The sequence below is a fragment of the Dysidea avara genome, chromosome 11 (genome assembly GCF_963678975.1).
Source record: "Dysidea avara chromosome 11, odDysAvar1.4, whole genome shotgun sequence".
In the NCBI taxonomy this organism is placed as follows: Eukaryota; Metazoa; Porifera; class Demospongiae; order Dictyoceratida; family Dysideidae; genus Dysidea; species Dysidea avara.
In genome coordinates, this window is record NC_089282.1 from 19585048 (window position 1) to 19603152 (window position 18105).

General features: G+C 37.7%; 1 protein-coding gene across 3 annotated transcripts in view; it reads left to right on the plus strand.

The window, feature by feature from the left end:
• Positions 1-16579, plus strand: part of LOC136239243 (uncharacterized) — a 33188-nt gene extending 16609 nt beyond the window's left edge. Inside the window, exons 4-9 of one of the 3 annotated variants that reach the window (XM_066029972.1) lie at positions 12551-12898; positions 12950-13106; positions 13152-13219; positions 13273-13370; positions 13425-13534; positions 13590-14052. In XM_066029972.1, coding sequence (XP_065886044.1) covers positions 12551-12568 — 18 coding nt within the window. In that variant the 3' untranslated portion in view covers positions 12569-12898; positions 12950-13106; positions 13152-13219; ... (1 more) ...; positions 13425-13534; positions 13590-14052. Of the gene's footprint in view, positions 1-12550; positions 13107-13151; positions 13220-13272; positions 13371-13424; positions 13535-13589; positions 14053-14354; positions 14431-14523; positions 16349-16404 lie in introns of those variants that run through there. The other 2 variants (XM_066029971.1, XM_066029970.1) reach the window with 2 other exon arrangements.
• The last annotated feature ends 1526 nt before the right edge of the window (positions 16580-18105 follow it).

Genomic DNA, 18105 nt, shown 5'->3' on the forward strand with positions numbered 1-18105 from the left:
TTTTTGCAGCTGAGCTCTTTACAGAATGGTTTCTTTGTAGCTGAACTCTTTACAAGGTAACTTCTTCTAGCTGATGTCTCTACAGGGTCACTAGTCTGTAAACGAATTCTCTACATGGTGGTTTCTTTGTAACTGAACTCTTTACAAGGAAACTTCTCCTAGCTGATCTCTCTACAGGGAGATTTCTTTGTAGCTGAACTCTCTACAGGTGATTCGTTTGCAGCTGAACTCTCTACATGATGGTTTCTTGTAGCTGAACTCTCTACAAGTTAACTTCTTCTAGTTGATCTCTCTACAGGGTGATTTGTTTGTAGCTGAACTCTCTACATTGTGGTTTCTTTGTAGCTGAACTCTACAAGGTGATTTCTTCTAGCTGAATTATCTCTTTCTGTAGTTGCATGAATTCCCTACAAGGTAACTTCTTCTAGCTGATCTCTCTACAGGGTGAATTGTTTGTGGCTGATCTCTCTACAGGGTGACTTGTTTGTAGCTGATCTCTATACAGGTTACTTGTTTCTAACTGACCTCTTGAATTCTTTTCTGGTGACTGCTCTATTAGGATGACTGCTCTATTAGAGTATCTCGATCTCGCACTTGCTACACCAAGTTGGATTTCGTGTTATAACTCCGTGGTTTTAAGTCTGATTCTTCTACACCATTGAAGAGCCTTTCTAAGATGATAATTCCATCTGTACAGCGATTGTCGAAGCATTACCCCAAGCAGTTTACCTGGTAGGCGTGGCAAGCAGTCGTTTTTTATTAGCTAATCTCGATTGCGTAATTGTTACACACTGTTGGTTTTTTCGTTGTATCTTACTGGTTTTTAGCTCGATTTCTTTCAAACTACAATAGGTTTGAGGTTCAATAGTTAACCTATTCACCCACCGAGTTTCAGCTTCTTCTCATACGCGGTTTACCCTGTAGGCGTGATAACATATTGGTGTTATATTTCGTGAATAATCGCTCATAACTCTTTGCCTGTTTATGGTATTCCAGCCAAAGTTGGTACAGAGATGCGCCTTTATACCCCCCTTCTGTGTGCCAAATTTCAAGGCAATAGGATATGGCGTTCGTGTTTTATAGCAGTTTTTGTAAGTGTGCGAAAAGAGGAAGAAAAATAAGAAGAAAAAAAACCCAAGAAACAGCCAATTGTTGAAGTCGCATATCTCGGGAACGCTTGAAGCGATTTCGCTCAAATTTGGAATGTGGAGTGCTGAAGGTGGAGGGAGTGTCCACAGAAAAAATGGTCCTGTTTCAGCAAGGCAGCACAGAGCTACGGAGGTGCGAAAATTGCGTTTTCTTTCTTCCTGTCAATATACTCACGGGTGTTACGCGCCGGCTTCTTGGGCTTCACGACACACTACCATGTGTCTTGATAAATAAATGTATGCAGTGTATCATTACTGACCACACCCAATAAGCCTATAGTAACATGAACCTGATTGAATAGGCTAAGTGCTTTTGTAGCTAAATTGCAGCAACAATAACTTTGCTATTAGTTATACCAAGAGTTCATAATATATAATATATATATTATGAACTCTTGGTTATACTTTATGGATGATACAGTTGTTTTACACTGAGATACCTATTTTTAAGTAGTTGAGTGGACAGGTTGTGTTGTCATGGTGTGATTTCCAGCAAGTTTTCCCTATATCACACGCATACAGACGGTTAGAGATGTTCAAACTTAACCATACTTCTTTGTTGGTGGAGGATTACTACTGTGAAGTTTGGGCTATCAATTGTTTGGAGTCCGTAGATGAAAACCCATTTTTGGAGTCCAAAATTGTGCTCAAAAGATGCAGTGACAGGAAACCTACTTCACCAATCAAACTACAAATGCTTTTAGGTTCACTCACAGAAGAAGGTTAAACTCCAGTATTATGATAAGTCAAGGTTTCTGAGAGTTACAGCTCGTAATCTGGGATTTTGTAGATAGATATTTCAATCAATTTCTACCCCAAGAAGGCAATGGAATTTATCACCACTGCAGCTGTGTTCAAGTGAGAGGTAATCCAGCATGTAACAGCAGTTAGCAAATTATTTTGTTGAATTTTAACATTGGAAACCCTACCTGTAGGCGTGGCTCTTTTTCAGTTTTTTTTCCAGGCTAGATGTTATGCCCTTGCCACCACCCCCAGCACAGATAGCATAAGTGTTGAACAAAAGCTGATAATTTTGACCAGAAGCCAGGCCCATCTCTGGAGAAGCATTTGCAGAGCAAGATAGAATATGGACTGGCTTCTATGGATGTACATTGTTACAGACCGTAACAATGAAAAAGATCGAAGCCATATGCCAATGTGTTACTATAAGTTAGTGTGTTTCTGCGAGACAATAGATCAACAAGTCAATGATAAAAAATGGTTGCCTCTCTGCCCTTACTCCCTGTAGTTGCAAAGACTAGGAGTAAAGAATGACTGTTTGACCTTGTGAATGTGATCACTATACTGTCTCTTTTTAGCCAGTTCATGCCACCTGTAGATGGAGGGAATAGTGGAATTATGGTAACTAGGTGCATTAGGATGAAAAATCCTTATGTAAAAAATTCACCCTGCTTCCTTCTCCAAAATCCCCATGCGTGAATGTCAACACGTGCTTCATCCTGCTTGTTAGAGGTCAGTGGGACAATAACCTCACAAAACGTGATTGCAAAGGTGGCTCAATCACATCATCAAAGCACACCTGATTGAGCCGTATATCTCGTATTTCATTATGTCTTACAAAGGTATATAGGCGATTCCAGCCAAACTTGGTACCAAGATACACCTTATACCCTCCTACTGTGTGCCAAATTTCAAGGCAATCAAATATCACGTTTGTGTTTTACAGCAGCTTTTGTAAGTGAACAAAAAGAAGAAGAAAAAATAAGATGAAGAAAAAACAAACCAATTTTGAAATGTCATATCTCAGGAATGATTTTGTTGAATTTGGTATATGAAGTACTGACATTGGCGGGTGTGTTCACAGTAAAAATTGCCTTGTTTCATAAAGGAAGAACAGAGCTACGAATGTGTGAAAATTGTGTTTTCTTTCTTTCTGTCAGTATACTCACAGTGTGGTTTGCCAGCTTCTTGGGCCACACGACACACTACCGTGTGTCTTAATAGTATGCTTAAAGTAATGTTTTTGCATTCATATATCTGATAATTTGAGAAAGTGTGCAATGATATGTACATATATTTCACTACAAGAAAAAATGTATTTGCTCAAATGTGCTTTAGTATCATACATGTTGCACATATTTAAGACAATATGTACTACATATGTGACCTGTGCAATACCTAAAGGAAATATGAAGTGTTTAATATGTGAAATACAGCATGTCATAAATCTGTGGTGCATACAAATTCATTTGCGTTTCATATTTGCTACATTTCACATTCACAAAAAATGTTATATTCATCACAGGTGTACTTTTCACCTAATGTAACACATAATTATATATATGCTGGAAATATGCATGTGCATACAGTCATTCCATACTTAATAAAAATTGATAAAATTCAGTTCTGACAGAAAATAATCAGTGTATGTCTTACAAGAAAAGCATGAAGGTGGTAACTACCAAATAATTAACTGTCAAATACTATTGTTGAGAAACTTTCATGGTCATTATCAGAGTTGGGGTAGTTACTTCAGAAAAGTAACTAGTTACTAGTTACACGTTACTTTTATTCCATGTAATTTAGTTACAGTTACAGTTACTTTTCAAAAGATAACTAAGTACTCTAGTTACTAGTTACTTTTGTAGTATAAAATATGACTTGTTTTTAGCTTTTGTAACATGAATTTTACCCAGATATGCATCATTAAGGGATGCAATACATATGTGCACTTAAAAACAATTCTGTGGCTATTTCAGGTCAGTTTCAATTATTGCTATGTCTGTTGCTCAAGCTGAATCATAGAGAACAGTACACAGAATCTGTCTACTTAATGTGGCTGTAGCATATATGGCACAAAAATTGAAGTGCTCTTGCTTTTAAAGCATAATTAATTATAGTTACAATGTAACTATTGTAATTAGTTACTATTGTAACTTAGTTACTTTTCAGACAATTACTCCTAGTTACAAGTTACTAGTTACAAAGCAAGTAGCTAGTTATATTACTAGTTACTTTAAAAGTAATCCGTTATGTAACTTAGTTACAAAAGTAACTAGTTACCCCCAACTCTGGTCATTATATATGAAACTTTTTAGACGCAAGTCTACAAACTGGCATGCATACGTTTCTTATTGACTGAGTATGTACATAGTTAGAGAATACCTTTACTTTTTACTAACACATAACTAATTATCAAGTACATGAACAGATAAGCATACAAAACATAATTGGTTACATATTTCATGGAGTAATAATATTTTTATAGAAAGATTTTTTTCTCAAAGGATTTACAGCAATTACCATTTCTGAATCTACAGATAAGCTTATAGAGACACAGATTTCCAGTACTTTCTCCATTGGAATAAATGATGCAGGACCGAATGCCGTAAAGAAATTTTCATGCCAAAGTTGAGCTGGTTTCATTAAGACGTGCCTAAGATCATGCTGTTGAAACCACTTTACACAGGCCATTCTTGTCTCAGTGTACTGGCCATTGGTAAGCAATAGCCGCTGGCTGAAAAAATATTCTATCCTACCACAAGATGATAAGTCACCAGCAGCTGCATCAATTATCTGTCCATCTCTCCCTACCCAGTGAGCTAAAATGCAAGTTTGTACTTCCTTAGGATACTTGGAGCTTTTTAGATATTGGGTAAACCACATTGCCTTTTTGTATGTGCGACAAAGTTGTGGAATTTCTAGCACATCTACATCTGGAATAAATTTCTGGTAGCATCTTCTCAAGTTGAAAATCTCAGTACGATCAAAATGGTATAATATAAAAGGTGACAAAAATTCAATCGTGCCGGTTTGCAATGAAGAAAAATCAGTAAAATCACCAGCTACCGCTGGATAAATTGTTTAGCCAAACACAGTGTCCGATGCAGAACCACTACTTGTGGCACCTAGCAAGGTTTTGAAAATAGAACAATGCTCTGGAGATAGTGCGTAAGGTCTAGCAATGTTTCTAATGTGTGCATTCTCGATAAACCTACGCATTAATTGAACTTCAACAGAAATTTGATTGGTATGATACTTTCCCAGAATGCCATTATAGCGTTCAAAGTTAAATAGCCAGTATCCGTAGCATGGGCCATAGTCTTTAAAAATGTCAGGGAGATGTAAATGTAAATGAGTGTTTATTGTTAAAAAGGGGGCACCATAGAACAATTCAGCTGATGTGAAAAAGCATTTCATCAACTCTTCTGCTCTGTCGATGTCATCTAATGTTAGTGTTGAAGAGCAATAAATCTCACAAGCAGAAATGTATGATTGCCCACAATCTAGGTGATCTTGAGGTAGATAATTACGCAACACAAGTGGAGAAAACAACAAAGTCCAGTTTTTCCATTCATCTGCATTCAATTTACTAAAGTTTGATGAAATTTTGGAAGGAATTCTACCAACACCACTAGGTACTGTGCAGTTATGGACTATCTCCTGTATTTCCTCTAGTGCTTTGTTGTTAATCAATCCATTTTTTAACCACTCTTTATGAAGAATTCTCTTGGGAGTTCCTAATAGTAAATTATGCATCGGATCAATGATTGCAAACCTATTACAGTCATAATATGGGAGATGAAACAATTCTGTGAACCGACTTCCGCTTTCCAGTTCTAGATGATTACATTCAGAAGGAGTCGTAGCATCTTTTGCCTTCAATGCATTTCTTTTGTGCTGAAGGAGTTGTAGCATCTTTTGCCTTCAATGCATTTCTTTTGTGCTGAGAGTGCTCTTGTAGATGTCCTAATTCAATTCCTGAAAAATCAACACGGTTTAGTGTTTTATTGTATGGAAATTCTTTTGAACATTTCCAGCAAGCGTGTTTGGACATGTGACCTACAAATCCTCCAATCTTTGCAGTTGCAGGTACATCACACACAGTAGCCAACAGAGCAACTTGAACAACTACTGACTTATCATTGTGCATCATCGTGAACCCATCAGTCCATAGAAAGTTGAGTTCTTTAACAAAGGGTCTTAAATATGAGTTTATTTCATTGTAACTAGGTTCTCCAGGTCAGGAATTATTCCTGCAATCAAAATATTTTCAGGTTTAAATCGGATGGTACGTGGAAGGTTTAAAATTACCAAGTAAAAGACTCCAACGCTGTAAGTACTTAAATCAAAGGGTTGGAACCAATCACAGTTAAGCATCAATCCTAGATTGTATGGTCTGGAAAGAAATGGCTTGCCATCATAATTCATAAACTCTTTCCATACTCTCCCATCATAAATATCTTTAAAATTGTTTTCTGAAATATTGCGAGATCTCCAGTGTTCACATTGATCCATTAAGTTGTGTTGGCTTAAAACAGATGATATGCTTTTCGCAAGAGGATAATAACAATAACTCTTGATTGGATAAAACTTTTTACCAGTTTTAGTAATCACTTCTTTTAAGAGTGTGTGACCACAAGGATTCCTGCAAGATGAAAACAGGTGATTTCTGAATTCAATGTGATTACAGGGCTTAGCACTTATAATGCCACTTAGGCTTTTTTTTGTAAACATTCTTTTTGAGTATACAAAGTACTACATTGAGGACAGATTACATATTTCTCAAATGGATCGGTTGACAGATCAAACATTTTCTTTAATTTGTATAGATAGCTAGGAAAAATATCCAACAATGCAGCTATAGGTGGTGAAAGAGGAGCTAGCAGGGAGAAAATAGAATGTAGAAATTGAACTAGATGTCTCTAGTGAAAGTATAGATAGAGATTTTAATGTTTGTGAAGAAGATATAACTAAAGAAGATACCCACTTATGGAGGAATAATGTTGACCCGCAGCCACCTGAAACTAACAGAATTAGGATGTTGCTTTTATCTTTTCTACTTTTATGGAAGTCATTTTATGGAATTTCAGCAGCAGCTCTAAACCATCCCAATGCTCCTCAACTATTTCATCTGTACCTGCTTCATGAACAGAAGCATTATGATGATCTTCACAGCACGAGCAATCAATATCACTGTAATCATTCCAGTCTGTAGCCTCTAAGGAAATAAATACATGTATTTTCACCTTAAAGCCTCATACAAACCACTTGAATGCTAAAGCACTAGGTCAGGAGATAAAGTACAATACCTACTGTTGGTTAATATCTGACAATAATATTTGCTGTGTGCGCACACATACGCAAGAAAGTAAAATTACGAAATGAACAATTTAAACTAGTTTAGGAACATGTCATCAGCTGCATACATAAACAATCTTATTTCCTATGCATAATATCATAATAAAATCAAGGAGGAGGACTTAGACCAACAACCTTATTATTTTTGTATCAAGACACACGGTAGTGTGTCGTGCGGCCCAAGAAGCCGGCGCGCCACACCGTGAGTATATTGACAGGAAGAACGAAAACGTCATTTTCACACCTTTGTATCTCGGTGATCACTTATCTGATTGGAACCAAATTTGCTACACAGTTGCCCGCCAGCCAAGGGAGTCTACATTCCAAATTTGAAGGAAATCGCTCCAGCCATTTCCGAGATACGAGCTGCCAAAGTTTCGTTTTTTTTTCTTCGTTTTTTTTTTTCTTCTTCGTCTTTTCGCACACTTGCAAAAATTGCTATAACAAGCAAACGCGTACTCCGATCGCCTTGCAATTTGGCACACAGAAAGGGAGTCCAAAGGCGAATCCTAGCATCAAATTTGGTACAAATCCGATGAATGGTTCAGGAGTTATGACCGATTATTCGCGTAAAACAAGATCGATTTGTTGTCACGCCTACAGGGTAAACCGCTTCATGGAATGAGTTGAAAATTGCTATGTAGATGGAGTAACCATCGTAGGAGTGCCTTTTGGTGGTTTGAAAGGAATCGAGATAAAGACCACGGAGATATGACACAAAACCCAACCTGTGTCACAATTACGCGATCGATTTTTATGAATAAAAAAGTATTAGTTTTCACGCCTACTAGGCAAACCGCTTTGAGCAATGAGCTGAAAATCGGTGTATAGCTGGAATAATCTTCATAGAAAGTCCTTGCAGTAGTACAGAAGAATCGGATTACAAACCACTGAGTTATGATTCGAAAGCCAACTCCGTGTAGCAAATGCGAGATCGAGATACTCTAATAGAACAGTCACCCTAATAGAGCATTCGGCTAATTTATTTACTCCATTATAGAATTTTATTACATCACAAGTTATTCTGTAGGGAGTTCAGCTGCAAACAGTTAATCTTATAGACAGTTCAGCAAGAAGACAGTCACCATGTGGAGAGTTAAGCAAATATACCACTATAGAGATTCAGAACATTACAAGTCACACTGAAGAAAGTTCAGCTATAAACAAGTCATGCACTGTGTAGAGAATTCAGCTACAATTAAGTCACTCTCTAGAGAATTCAGTTACACAGAATTCAGCTACACACAAGTCACTGTGGAGAGAGTTCAGCTACAAACAAATTACACTTTAGAGTGATCAGCTACAAACAAAACACTTTGCAGGGTGTTCAGCTGCAACAAATCAACCTTTAGAGCGGTCAGCAATGAACAAATCAACACAAATCTACCTGTAGAGAGATAAGCTAGAAACAAATCACCCTGTAGAGAGTTCAGCTACAAAAAATCACCCTGTAGAGACATCAGCTAGAAACTAGACACAATGTAAGGAGTTCAGCTACAAGCAATCACCCTGTAGAGAGTTCAGCTAAAACAAATCAACCTGCAGAGAGATCGGCTACAAATAAATCACCTTATAGAGAGTTCAGCTACAAACAGATTACCTGTAGAGAGATCGGCTACAAACAAATTAACCTGCAGAGAGATCAGCTATATACACACAAATCAACATGTAGAGAGATCAGCTACAAACAAATCACCCTGTAGAGAGATCAGCTAGAAACTACACACAATGTAAGGAGTTCAGCTACAAACAAATCACCCTGTAGAGAGATCAGCTACAAACTAGACACAAAGTAAGGAGTTCAGCTACAAGCAAATTACCCTGTAGAGAGTTCATCTACAAACAAATCAACCTGTAGAGCAATCAGCTAGAAACAAATCACCCTGAAGAGAGGTCAGCTACAAAAAATCACCCTGTAGAGAGATCAGCTAGAAACAAATCACCCTGAAGAGAGGTCAGCTACAAAAAAATCACCCTGTAGAGAGATCAGCTACAAACAAATTGCCCTGTAGAGAGATCGGCTACAAACAAATCAACCTGCAGAGAGATCAGCTACACACAAATCAACTTGTAGAGAGTTCAGCTACAAACAAATTACCCTGTAGAGAGATCGGCTACAAACAAATCAGCCTGTAGAGAGTTCAGCTAAAACAAATCAACCTGCAGAGAGATCAACTACAAACAAATCACCTTATAGAGAGTTCAGCTACAAACAAATTACCCTATAGAGAGATCGGCTACAAACAAATCAACCTGCAGAGAGATCGGTTACACACAAATCAACTTGTAGAGAGATCAATTACAAACAAATCACCCTGTAGAGAGATCAGCTAGAAACTACACACAATGTAAGGAGTTCAGCTACAAATAAATCACCTTATAGAGAGTTCAGCTACAAACAAATCACTCTGTAGAGAGATCAGCTAGAAACTGGACACAATGTAAGGAGTTCAGCTACAAGCAAATCACCCTTTAGTGAGTTCAGCTACAAACAAATCAACCTGCAGTGAGATCACCTACAAAAAAGCACCTTGTACAGAGTTCAGCTACAAACAAATTACCCTGTAGAGAGATCGGCTACAAACAAATCAACCAGTAGAAAGATCAGCTACACACAAATCAACTTGTAGAGAGATCAGCTACAAACAAATCACCCTGTAGAGAGATCAGCTAGAAACTAGTCACAATGTAAGGAGTTCAGCTACAAGTAAATCACCCTGTAGAGAGTTCAGCTAAAACAAATCAACCTGCAGAGAGATCAGCTACAAATAAATCACTTTATAGACAGTTCAGCTACAAACAAATTACCTTGTAGAGAGATCGGCTGCAAATTAATCAACCTGCAGAGAGATCAGCTACACACAAATCAACTTGTAGAGAGATCAGCTACAAACAAATCACCCTGTAGAGAGATCAGCTAGAAACTAGATACAATGCAAGGAGTTCAGCTACAAGCAAAATCACCCTTTAGTGAGTTCAGCTACAAACAAATCAACCTGCAGTGAGATCACCCACAAAAACGCACTTGTACAGAGTTCAGTTACAAACAAATCACCCTGTAGAGAGATCAGGTAGAAGAATTCACCTTGTAGAGAGTTCATTTACAAAGAAACCATCATATAGAGAGTTCAGCTACAAAGAAATTACCCCATAGAGAGTTCAGCTAGAAGAAGTCACCTTGTAAAGAGTTTAGCTACAAAGAAACCATCATGTACAGAGTTCAGCTACAAAGAAACCACCTGTACAGAATTCAACTACAAACAAATCACCCTGTAGAGAGATCAGCTAGAAGAAGTCACCTTGTAGAGTGTTCAGTTACAAAGAAGCCATCATGTAGAGAGTTCAGCTGCAAACAAATCACTCTGTAGAGAGTTCAGCTACAAAGAAACCGCCATGTAGAGAGTTCAGCCTCATACAAACCACCTAGTAGAGAATTCAATTACAACAAATCACCCTGTAGAGAAGAAGTTACCTTGTAGAGAGTTCAGCTACAAAGAAACCACCATGTAGAGAGTTTAGCTGCAAACAATTCACCTGTAGAGAGTTCAGCTAGAAACAAATCACCCCGTAGAGAGATCAACTGGACGAAGTCACCTTGTAGAGAGTTCAGCTACAAAGAAACCATCATGTAGAGAGTTCAGCTGCAAACAAATCACCCTGCAGAGAGTTCAGCTACAAAAAAATCACCCTGTAGAGAGTTCAGCTAGATGAAGTCACCTTATAGAGAGTTCAGCTACAAAGAAACCATCATGTAGAGAGTTCGGCTATAAAGACACCACCATGTAGAGAGTTTAGCTGCAAACAAATCACCTGTTACAGAGAGTTCAGCTACAAAGAAACCATCCTGTATATAGTTCAGCTACATTTCAAGTCACCCAGTAGAGAGATCAGCTGCAAAAAAAATCCTGTGGGGAATAATGAGCATGTAATAAATATATGTATATAATTTGTATAATTACTAATAAAATCAAAAATAATTGAAGTACTAAAATTCTTCTTTAAGTTCTTTTCTTCTTCCTGTGGTAAAGAAAAAAACACATGGGTTAAAAAAGCCCCAAAGCCAGCCATAGGCCGGCTTTGCAGTATACAAATACAAAAAGAAGTGATATCTAATCAAAAACAGCCAAGCTGTAAAAAAAGGTGCGGCCCCCAAAAAGGCCATGGTGAAAAAAGATGTGAAATCCAAGGTGGCGGCCAAGAAATGGCTGTGATGGTAGGTTAATGGTTACATTTTAATAACGACAATTCAGGTGAATTTTGTGCCGCTTGGTCTTGGCACCAAATTCACCTGAATTGTTGTTATTAAAATGTAACCATTAACCTACCATCACAGCCATTTCTTGGCCGCCACCTTGGATTTCACATCTTTTTTCACCATGGCCTTTATGGGGGCCGCACCTTTTTTTACAGCTTGGCTGGTTTTGATTAGATACAGTATACACTGTAGCTATTGCAGTAACTGCTAAAGAAAGTGAAGTGACTAAGGAACAACACTATTTGAAGAATATATGCTTCTATATTGTCAAAGGATTAACAGTAGCTAGCTATATGTGTAGCATTAGGGGCTAACGTTATTTGACACTTAAACGTTATGTTAAGATTAATTTATAGCATAGCCGTCACATCTCTATACAGATTCTCCAACTCCAATACATTAGTACATGTGCTTGTATTATGACTTGTGCGCATGCACATTTCAATTTGTGGAAACATTAATTAGCTAACTTCACATAAAATCCATAGTCAGATAGTAATTCTATACTTAAGTGTTCTATTACCACCAAGAAAATTCCTCAACAGCAAAGTGAGATCACAAAATTGACAGATTCATCAGTTGCCTTGCAGGAAAAACACAATAGCTAGCTATACAGTGTACAGTAGATAGCTAGCTGTGTTCTTTGAAAATCTCAGCTCTTACATGAAATGCAAAGATTTGTTCACATGAAGAATAGGACCATTATTCAGTGTAACAGTTGGTACAGTATTATGTCATTGGTTCATGCATAGTGAGTCGGAATGTTCACCTGCACTCGAACCTGCTCCAATGACGTCATTCAGCACGACTTCATTGTGATCATCATCAAACTGTCTCTGTTTGCGTTGTGTCCAAGTGCGATTATTAAAATCATAATATTGCTCTTTATGCCTCTTGTAAACACGATGGCTAACGTCTTGATCACAATGGCCACAATGCCGTGTTCGTTTCCTCGGAAACGTCGCCATTTGTATTATTGTGGTCCTAGATGGTTGTCAATAGTAACCCCTAGTATTTGATGCCACGTGAACTCTGCACCTGCTAGGCAGCTGGACGTTTTTAAGATGGCAAGAAGAAGCTCGCAGGAAAGAACGCCAATCTTCTCTTTTAGTGATACACCCGAGAGAAACCGCCATCCGTCAAGAAGTGTAAACCCTAGGGACGTGTTACGGAGAATCGTGGATAGCTCCGAGTCACCTGCTTCGACTTCAAGCACCAGCCGCGCCGTTTCTGCTAATGGAGGAATATTTCGGCCAACTACCAGCACTAGTAGTAACTGCACAAGAAACGGGACACCTCCATCAACATCTCGAGCAACTACATCCACACCAAGATCCACACCTGGTCTTCACTCTCATGGAATAAGTGATAACGATCCAATTTCAGACTCAGGGTTTGTACTGCCATTGTAATGCTCATTGTCCAATGTTGACCATCTCAATAGGGACATCGATGTTTCACAGCCTATAAAAGATCTCCAAGAATGGCAAAAAAAGCTGCAATCGTCATCAGCTAGAATTGAAGAGATGTTAAAGTAGCAGATGAAGGAAAAAGGGAATCCTGCTGGTATTAAGCTCACAAATGTGCCCCGAGAACTTAGTGTGAGGTGCTATATAACAGTGTGAACATGTCTCTTGCAATTTCAGACTCTTGTTCGAGATGTATATAAGAAAATGGTGGACGAAGAATAATGTGAATGGAATTATACAGTCAGGTATGAATATGTTGCTATCAATGTATGTCCATACTTTTATTGGATACGTATAGCTTTGATGATCAGTCCAATAAGGATGTAAACAGCTCAATAACCCACAATGTCAAGGCAGTTGCTCAGGATTCTCAGTATGATGTTTCGTTAATAAAACGTAAGTATGATAGTGTGAATTTGCTATGGCTTTATGGACACATGATATTGATAGGTGCTGCTAGGACATATTTTAAGTCACGAAAGAGTGCCCATCAAAGGGTACAAAGGGGCAAACAGCAATCTACATCTAAAGCTGCCCGTAGGCGTCAAAGAAAACATAATGTATGTTTTAAAGCATTATTAGGTTTACTTTATAATTACCGATTGTTGTATACAGAAAGCACATGCAAGGCTGAAGGCTTTAAATCTGTCAAAGTCGATAGATGCTGAAAGAAAAGAGGAAATAAGAGCCGTTCTTACGGTGGATTTTATGTCATCGGATGAATCTGAAGTAGATAGTGTTTCTACTGAGCATCCGGACAGCAGTGGCAGCGAGGATGATCGTGAACAGCAATCCAGTAAAAAGAAACTAATTAGAAAAAAGCTATCATGGAGATCCCAAGAGTTGCAATCCGTCTTTGATAGCCTTGACAGAAAGTTAGAGTGTAGACGATCTGATCGTGCTAAGGCTATGTGCCTTGAGATTAAGGTGGAGGGTGTATCTGACAGGAGACAACCAGACAATGCCCCAGAATGGGCAATCGAACTGTTCTCATGACTTTAACATTTTGTCCTTGATGTACAACACTGACTGTACATGTGTAACCTCCTTTTAGTGCTCACTTATAAAATTAATAATTTCATAAAATTATTTCAAATCTAATGCTTATAATATTTATGTATTACATGTATGTATTACATGAAGGTTGCTGACACATCTGGTAAAGGATTCACATTTGAGTAGTCACATACACGGTTGAAATTTGGCCTACAAACAAAAAGATCATGGCTCACATATGTATTAAATAGTTACATACACACTTTATCACATGTGTAAACAACATGATCAAATATGACATACATAACAGATGTACAACATTTATACTGCAGAAGCAAATACACTTTTTTTGTAGTGTTTCTATAATTAATCATATCTGCTTAGGTTTCGTATGACTCTAAAACTCCATTAAGAGTGCTATCATTTATTTCGGAAAGCATTAGAGATTATACAAATAAAAGTAAGTGTGTTAGTATTATTATGTATAGTGATAATAGTATGTGTACATGTGCGTGTGTGTGTGTGTGTGTGTGTGTGTGTGTGTTTACTGTAGGTATAAATGAAAAGGATTGTTTGGATACCATCAAACTTAAATTATCTGAAATGGTTCACAGTTGGGCTGGTTTGCCTTTAACTGGTCTTAATAAGGAGATCAACTCCATTGTTGCTGATGTTAATCAAACAGAACAAAAATACTTAACTATTCATGATTCCAGTATCAGTAGTAGTAGTAGTAGTGTAATCTCTGCTAGTGCCTTAAGACCACAATACAAACATCCTTCATCATTAGTACCTTTGCAAAGTTTACCATTAGATCCATCTCAGCACAAAGTTTCCAGCATGGTCGTAGCAAGGCCTAAAAGTGGTGGCATTAATCGTCAACAAGCTTTTGATACTAAAATGTTGATCACAACTAGAGATACTCCTCTATCACACATTCATAAATATCAGCCAATTTCACATGATTTACTTAGGCATTCTTCTTCACATACTAAACAACGCCCATCACTTCCAAAATATTCACACAGTGCTTCAAAATTAAGACATCAAAAAAGAAAAAGCCATAATCAACCTAAAACAGGGACATGACTAAAACACGGAACGGACTGGGAAAACGGACTAGCAAACGGACTGGAAAGAACTTGCCTGAAAACGTTTTTTGGCCATAGAAATTCACTGTATAGGAGCTAGAAAGAATATAACACGCAACAACGACCTGAAACAAACCTCTGAACTGCTCTGAACACGATGTCGAAGTTTGCTCAAGCCGATATTAAGCCCTGCGCTTAAAGATAGTCTGAAATTAAATTCATTTTGTGTTTAATTAAAAGCGCACTTTCGTTTCGCATGTGTAAACAAGACAAGACACAAGCTTTAAGCCTGTTAAGACACTATGTTACTTGGAATTCATGGTCTGGTTAATTGCTGCAATTAGTTTGACGGCTGATCTTCAGTTTTACAGGTGACAACTCGTGACAGGTAGGCTTCGTGGCGGCCACGTTGTATTTAATCAGCTGGCAAGAAACTGGCTACTACAAATACAGTCTCTGTTACTTTGTTTGCTTAAACTGTAGCTAACCGACAACTTCGCTGTCACAGGCGCTCAAACTGGCAGACTGGCACTTTGTAAATTATCTCAGGGTAGTAATGGTGGCTCGAGCACACGTTTAGAGGTTTGTTTAAGGCTGTTGTTACGTGTTATATTCTTTGTAGCAGTGATTTAGTGAGTTTCTATGGCAAAAAAACGTTTTCAGGGGAGTTCCTTTCAGTCCGTTTGTGAATCCGTTTTCCCAGTCCGTTCCGTGTTTTAGTCATGTCCCTAAAACAGTTTCAAGCATTCAAAACACATTGACAAATTTGGCAAATTTGGAGGGATACATCATTATCAAAGCACTACTCATTTTTCTCTTCCATCACCTCAACAGTGTTGCAGTTTATCATCCACTGCTTACCCAAGATTTTTTGTAACATGGTCAAATGAGGAAGAACATTACCGTATAGTTGCTCTAGATTACCTTTACCCTAAATCCGAGGAGACAGAGAGTTACTGTGATGACAATGCAGTCAATAAAAAAGATGATGAAAGATATCCAGTAATTAAAGAAAGAAAGATTAAAGAAAGACTACTGAAACGAAATGATATTTTGAACAGGAAAAAACGTACTATAGTCTGTATTAATAGAAATCCATTCTTGAGCGAGTCTAATGATGCCTCATCAGATGATAGTGATCCTCAGCTAGGCAGAACAAGGCTCAGCAGAACAGATGTGGTATCTCTTACAGGAACTGAAAGTGCTGCTAAAGTCAGCCTTTTTGAATCAAGTAGTGACGGTGACAATGAAGCATCATAGTTAGAAGTTGTCAGTGTTCCTTATAAAGTAAGGCATTACATGATGTGTAGCTATTTTGCAATATCACTATGATATCTTTTTAGTCAAAAGCGGCTTTCTAAAGACAGTGACAGTGACCCATGTGATTTTTCCCAAGATGCCAATATATGTACATAGGTTCGACTGCTCAGCACAACTGTAGTAGGTTATAGAAGTGTTACTGAATGTCAATGAATTAAACATAATGATTATGTGTCTTTATGAAGCTACCACAACAAATCACTGTGTATTTGAATGAGATTATGCAACTATACCATGCACACATGCTAGGACCCTGCATGAATCCCACTATATAGATGTCACGAGTAGTCTTTTAGAATCAAATCATACAGTATGGTAGTACTGTATAATTATTAGGGATCACTGTGTTTTGGGTTTTCATGGCCTTCAAAATCACCAAAAAAACAGCCTCATGCAGTTTTCCTTCAAAATAGCTCTGCAGTATCAGTTTAAGCGTAATTTGACACTATGCATATGGGCTTGATTTTTGACATAGCTTTATCCTGAGATGAGTCTTTTCACCAACCACAGTACATGCAATACAGACTTACCTTTGTCCTCCTTTGTGCCCCAGTTCTTTCTGCTGAGAATGCAAGGTGTCAATTTGCAGTAGCACAATAAGGCTTCCCTGCATGTGGCTGTGGTGGTAGCTACTATATTTTATCGCTTGTATTTTCTGTGGTGATTGCAGAGACATTTCTTGTACTGTTTTTCATTCTTATCACTGTGTAATGGGCAGAACATAGCTGAAGACGAAATGTTGTGGCCACTGCACTTGTCAGTAATTGATGGTTGGGATGTGCATTCAAGCACAAAATTTTTATGGCATGCCTAGTGCCATTCTTTCATTTGATGCAGTATATGTGGGTTCATTAGTCATAACTATCAAAAGTAAAACAAGCCGAAGGAAAAATTAGAAATTTCAAGTTAGATTAGGGATCAAAGAATAAAAAGTTGTGAAACAAAGGAATAGCAAAAAGTAGTGAAACAAGTGAGGTTGCTTATAACTACCTGCAGATATACTAATGGACATTTAATCCCTAATTCATGCAGTCATGGTTTAGACTGCATTAAGGATTAAATGTCTATTAGGGAATCCTCTTTTCAAACTTGTATCACCACTTTTTGCTATTTCCTTGTTTCACTACTTTTTTATTCTTTGATCATTAATCCAACTTAGCAATTCTAATTTTTTCCCTCTACTTCTAATGTACGGTGTGTGCCTTATGGGGGTGGGGTTCCTTTATTAACCTATGCTTGGCCATCATAACCAAAAGTTCGTCTATGTTTAATCAAAAGCAGACTTATTTCAGAAACTATGCATTACTAGCAATATAAATTATGTCTATATAACTGTGCCTGTAGTTTCACACTGCTTTGGAATGGTAGTGCTCCTTTTGCTCAAGAATTTGTCAAGAAATGGTTTGATTGTAGGTTGCATCTCCATAGAGACAAAAGTTGTAATTGTGGGTTTGTTTTATTCAAATAATTAGTTCTTTTTCAAAGTATGGTTCTAATGGACCTTATCCACAATGACGTCACGAGCAACAAGATGGCCACGTTATTTGGGGTACTAATGTACAGGCGCCAATGGAGAAATTGTTTTGATTCATCATATTTCACTCGTGAAGCAAGATACCGAGGAGTAACCAACAGGTATGGATATAAAGTAACAAAAACTATTGCAAACAAGCGTTATCTCGAAAATTTTCCGGCATGTGATACAAATCATTTGTTGTACTGTG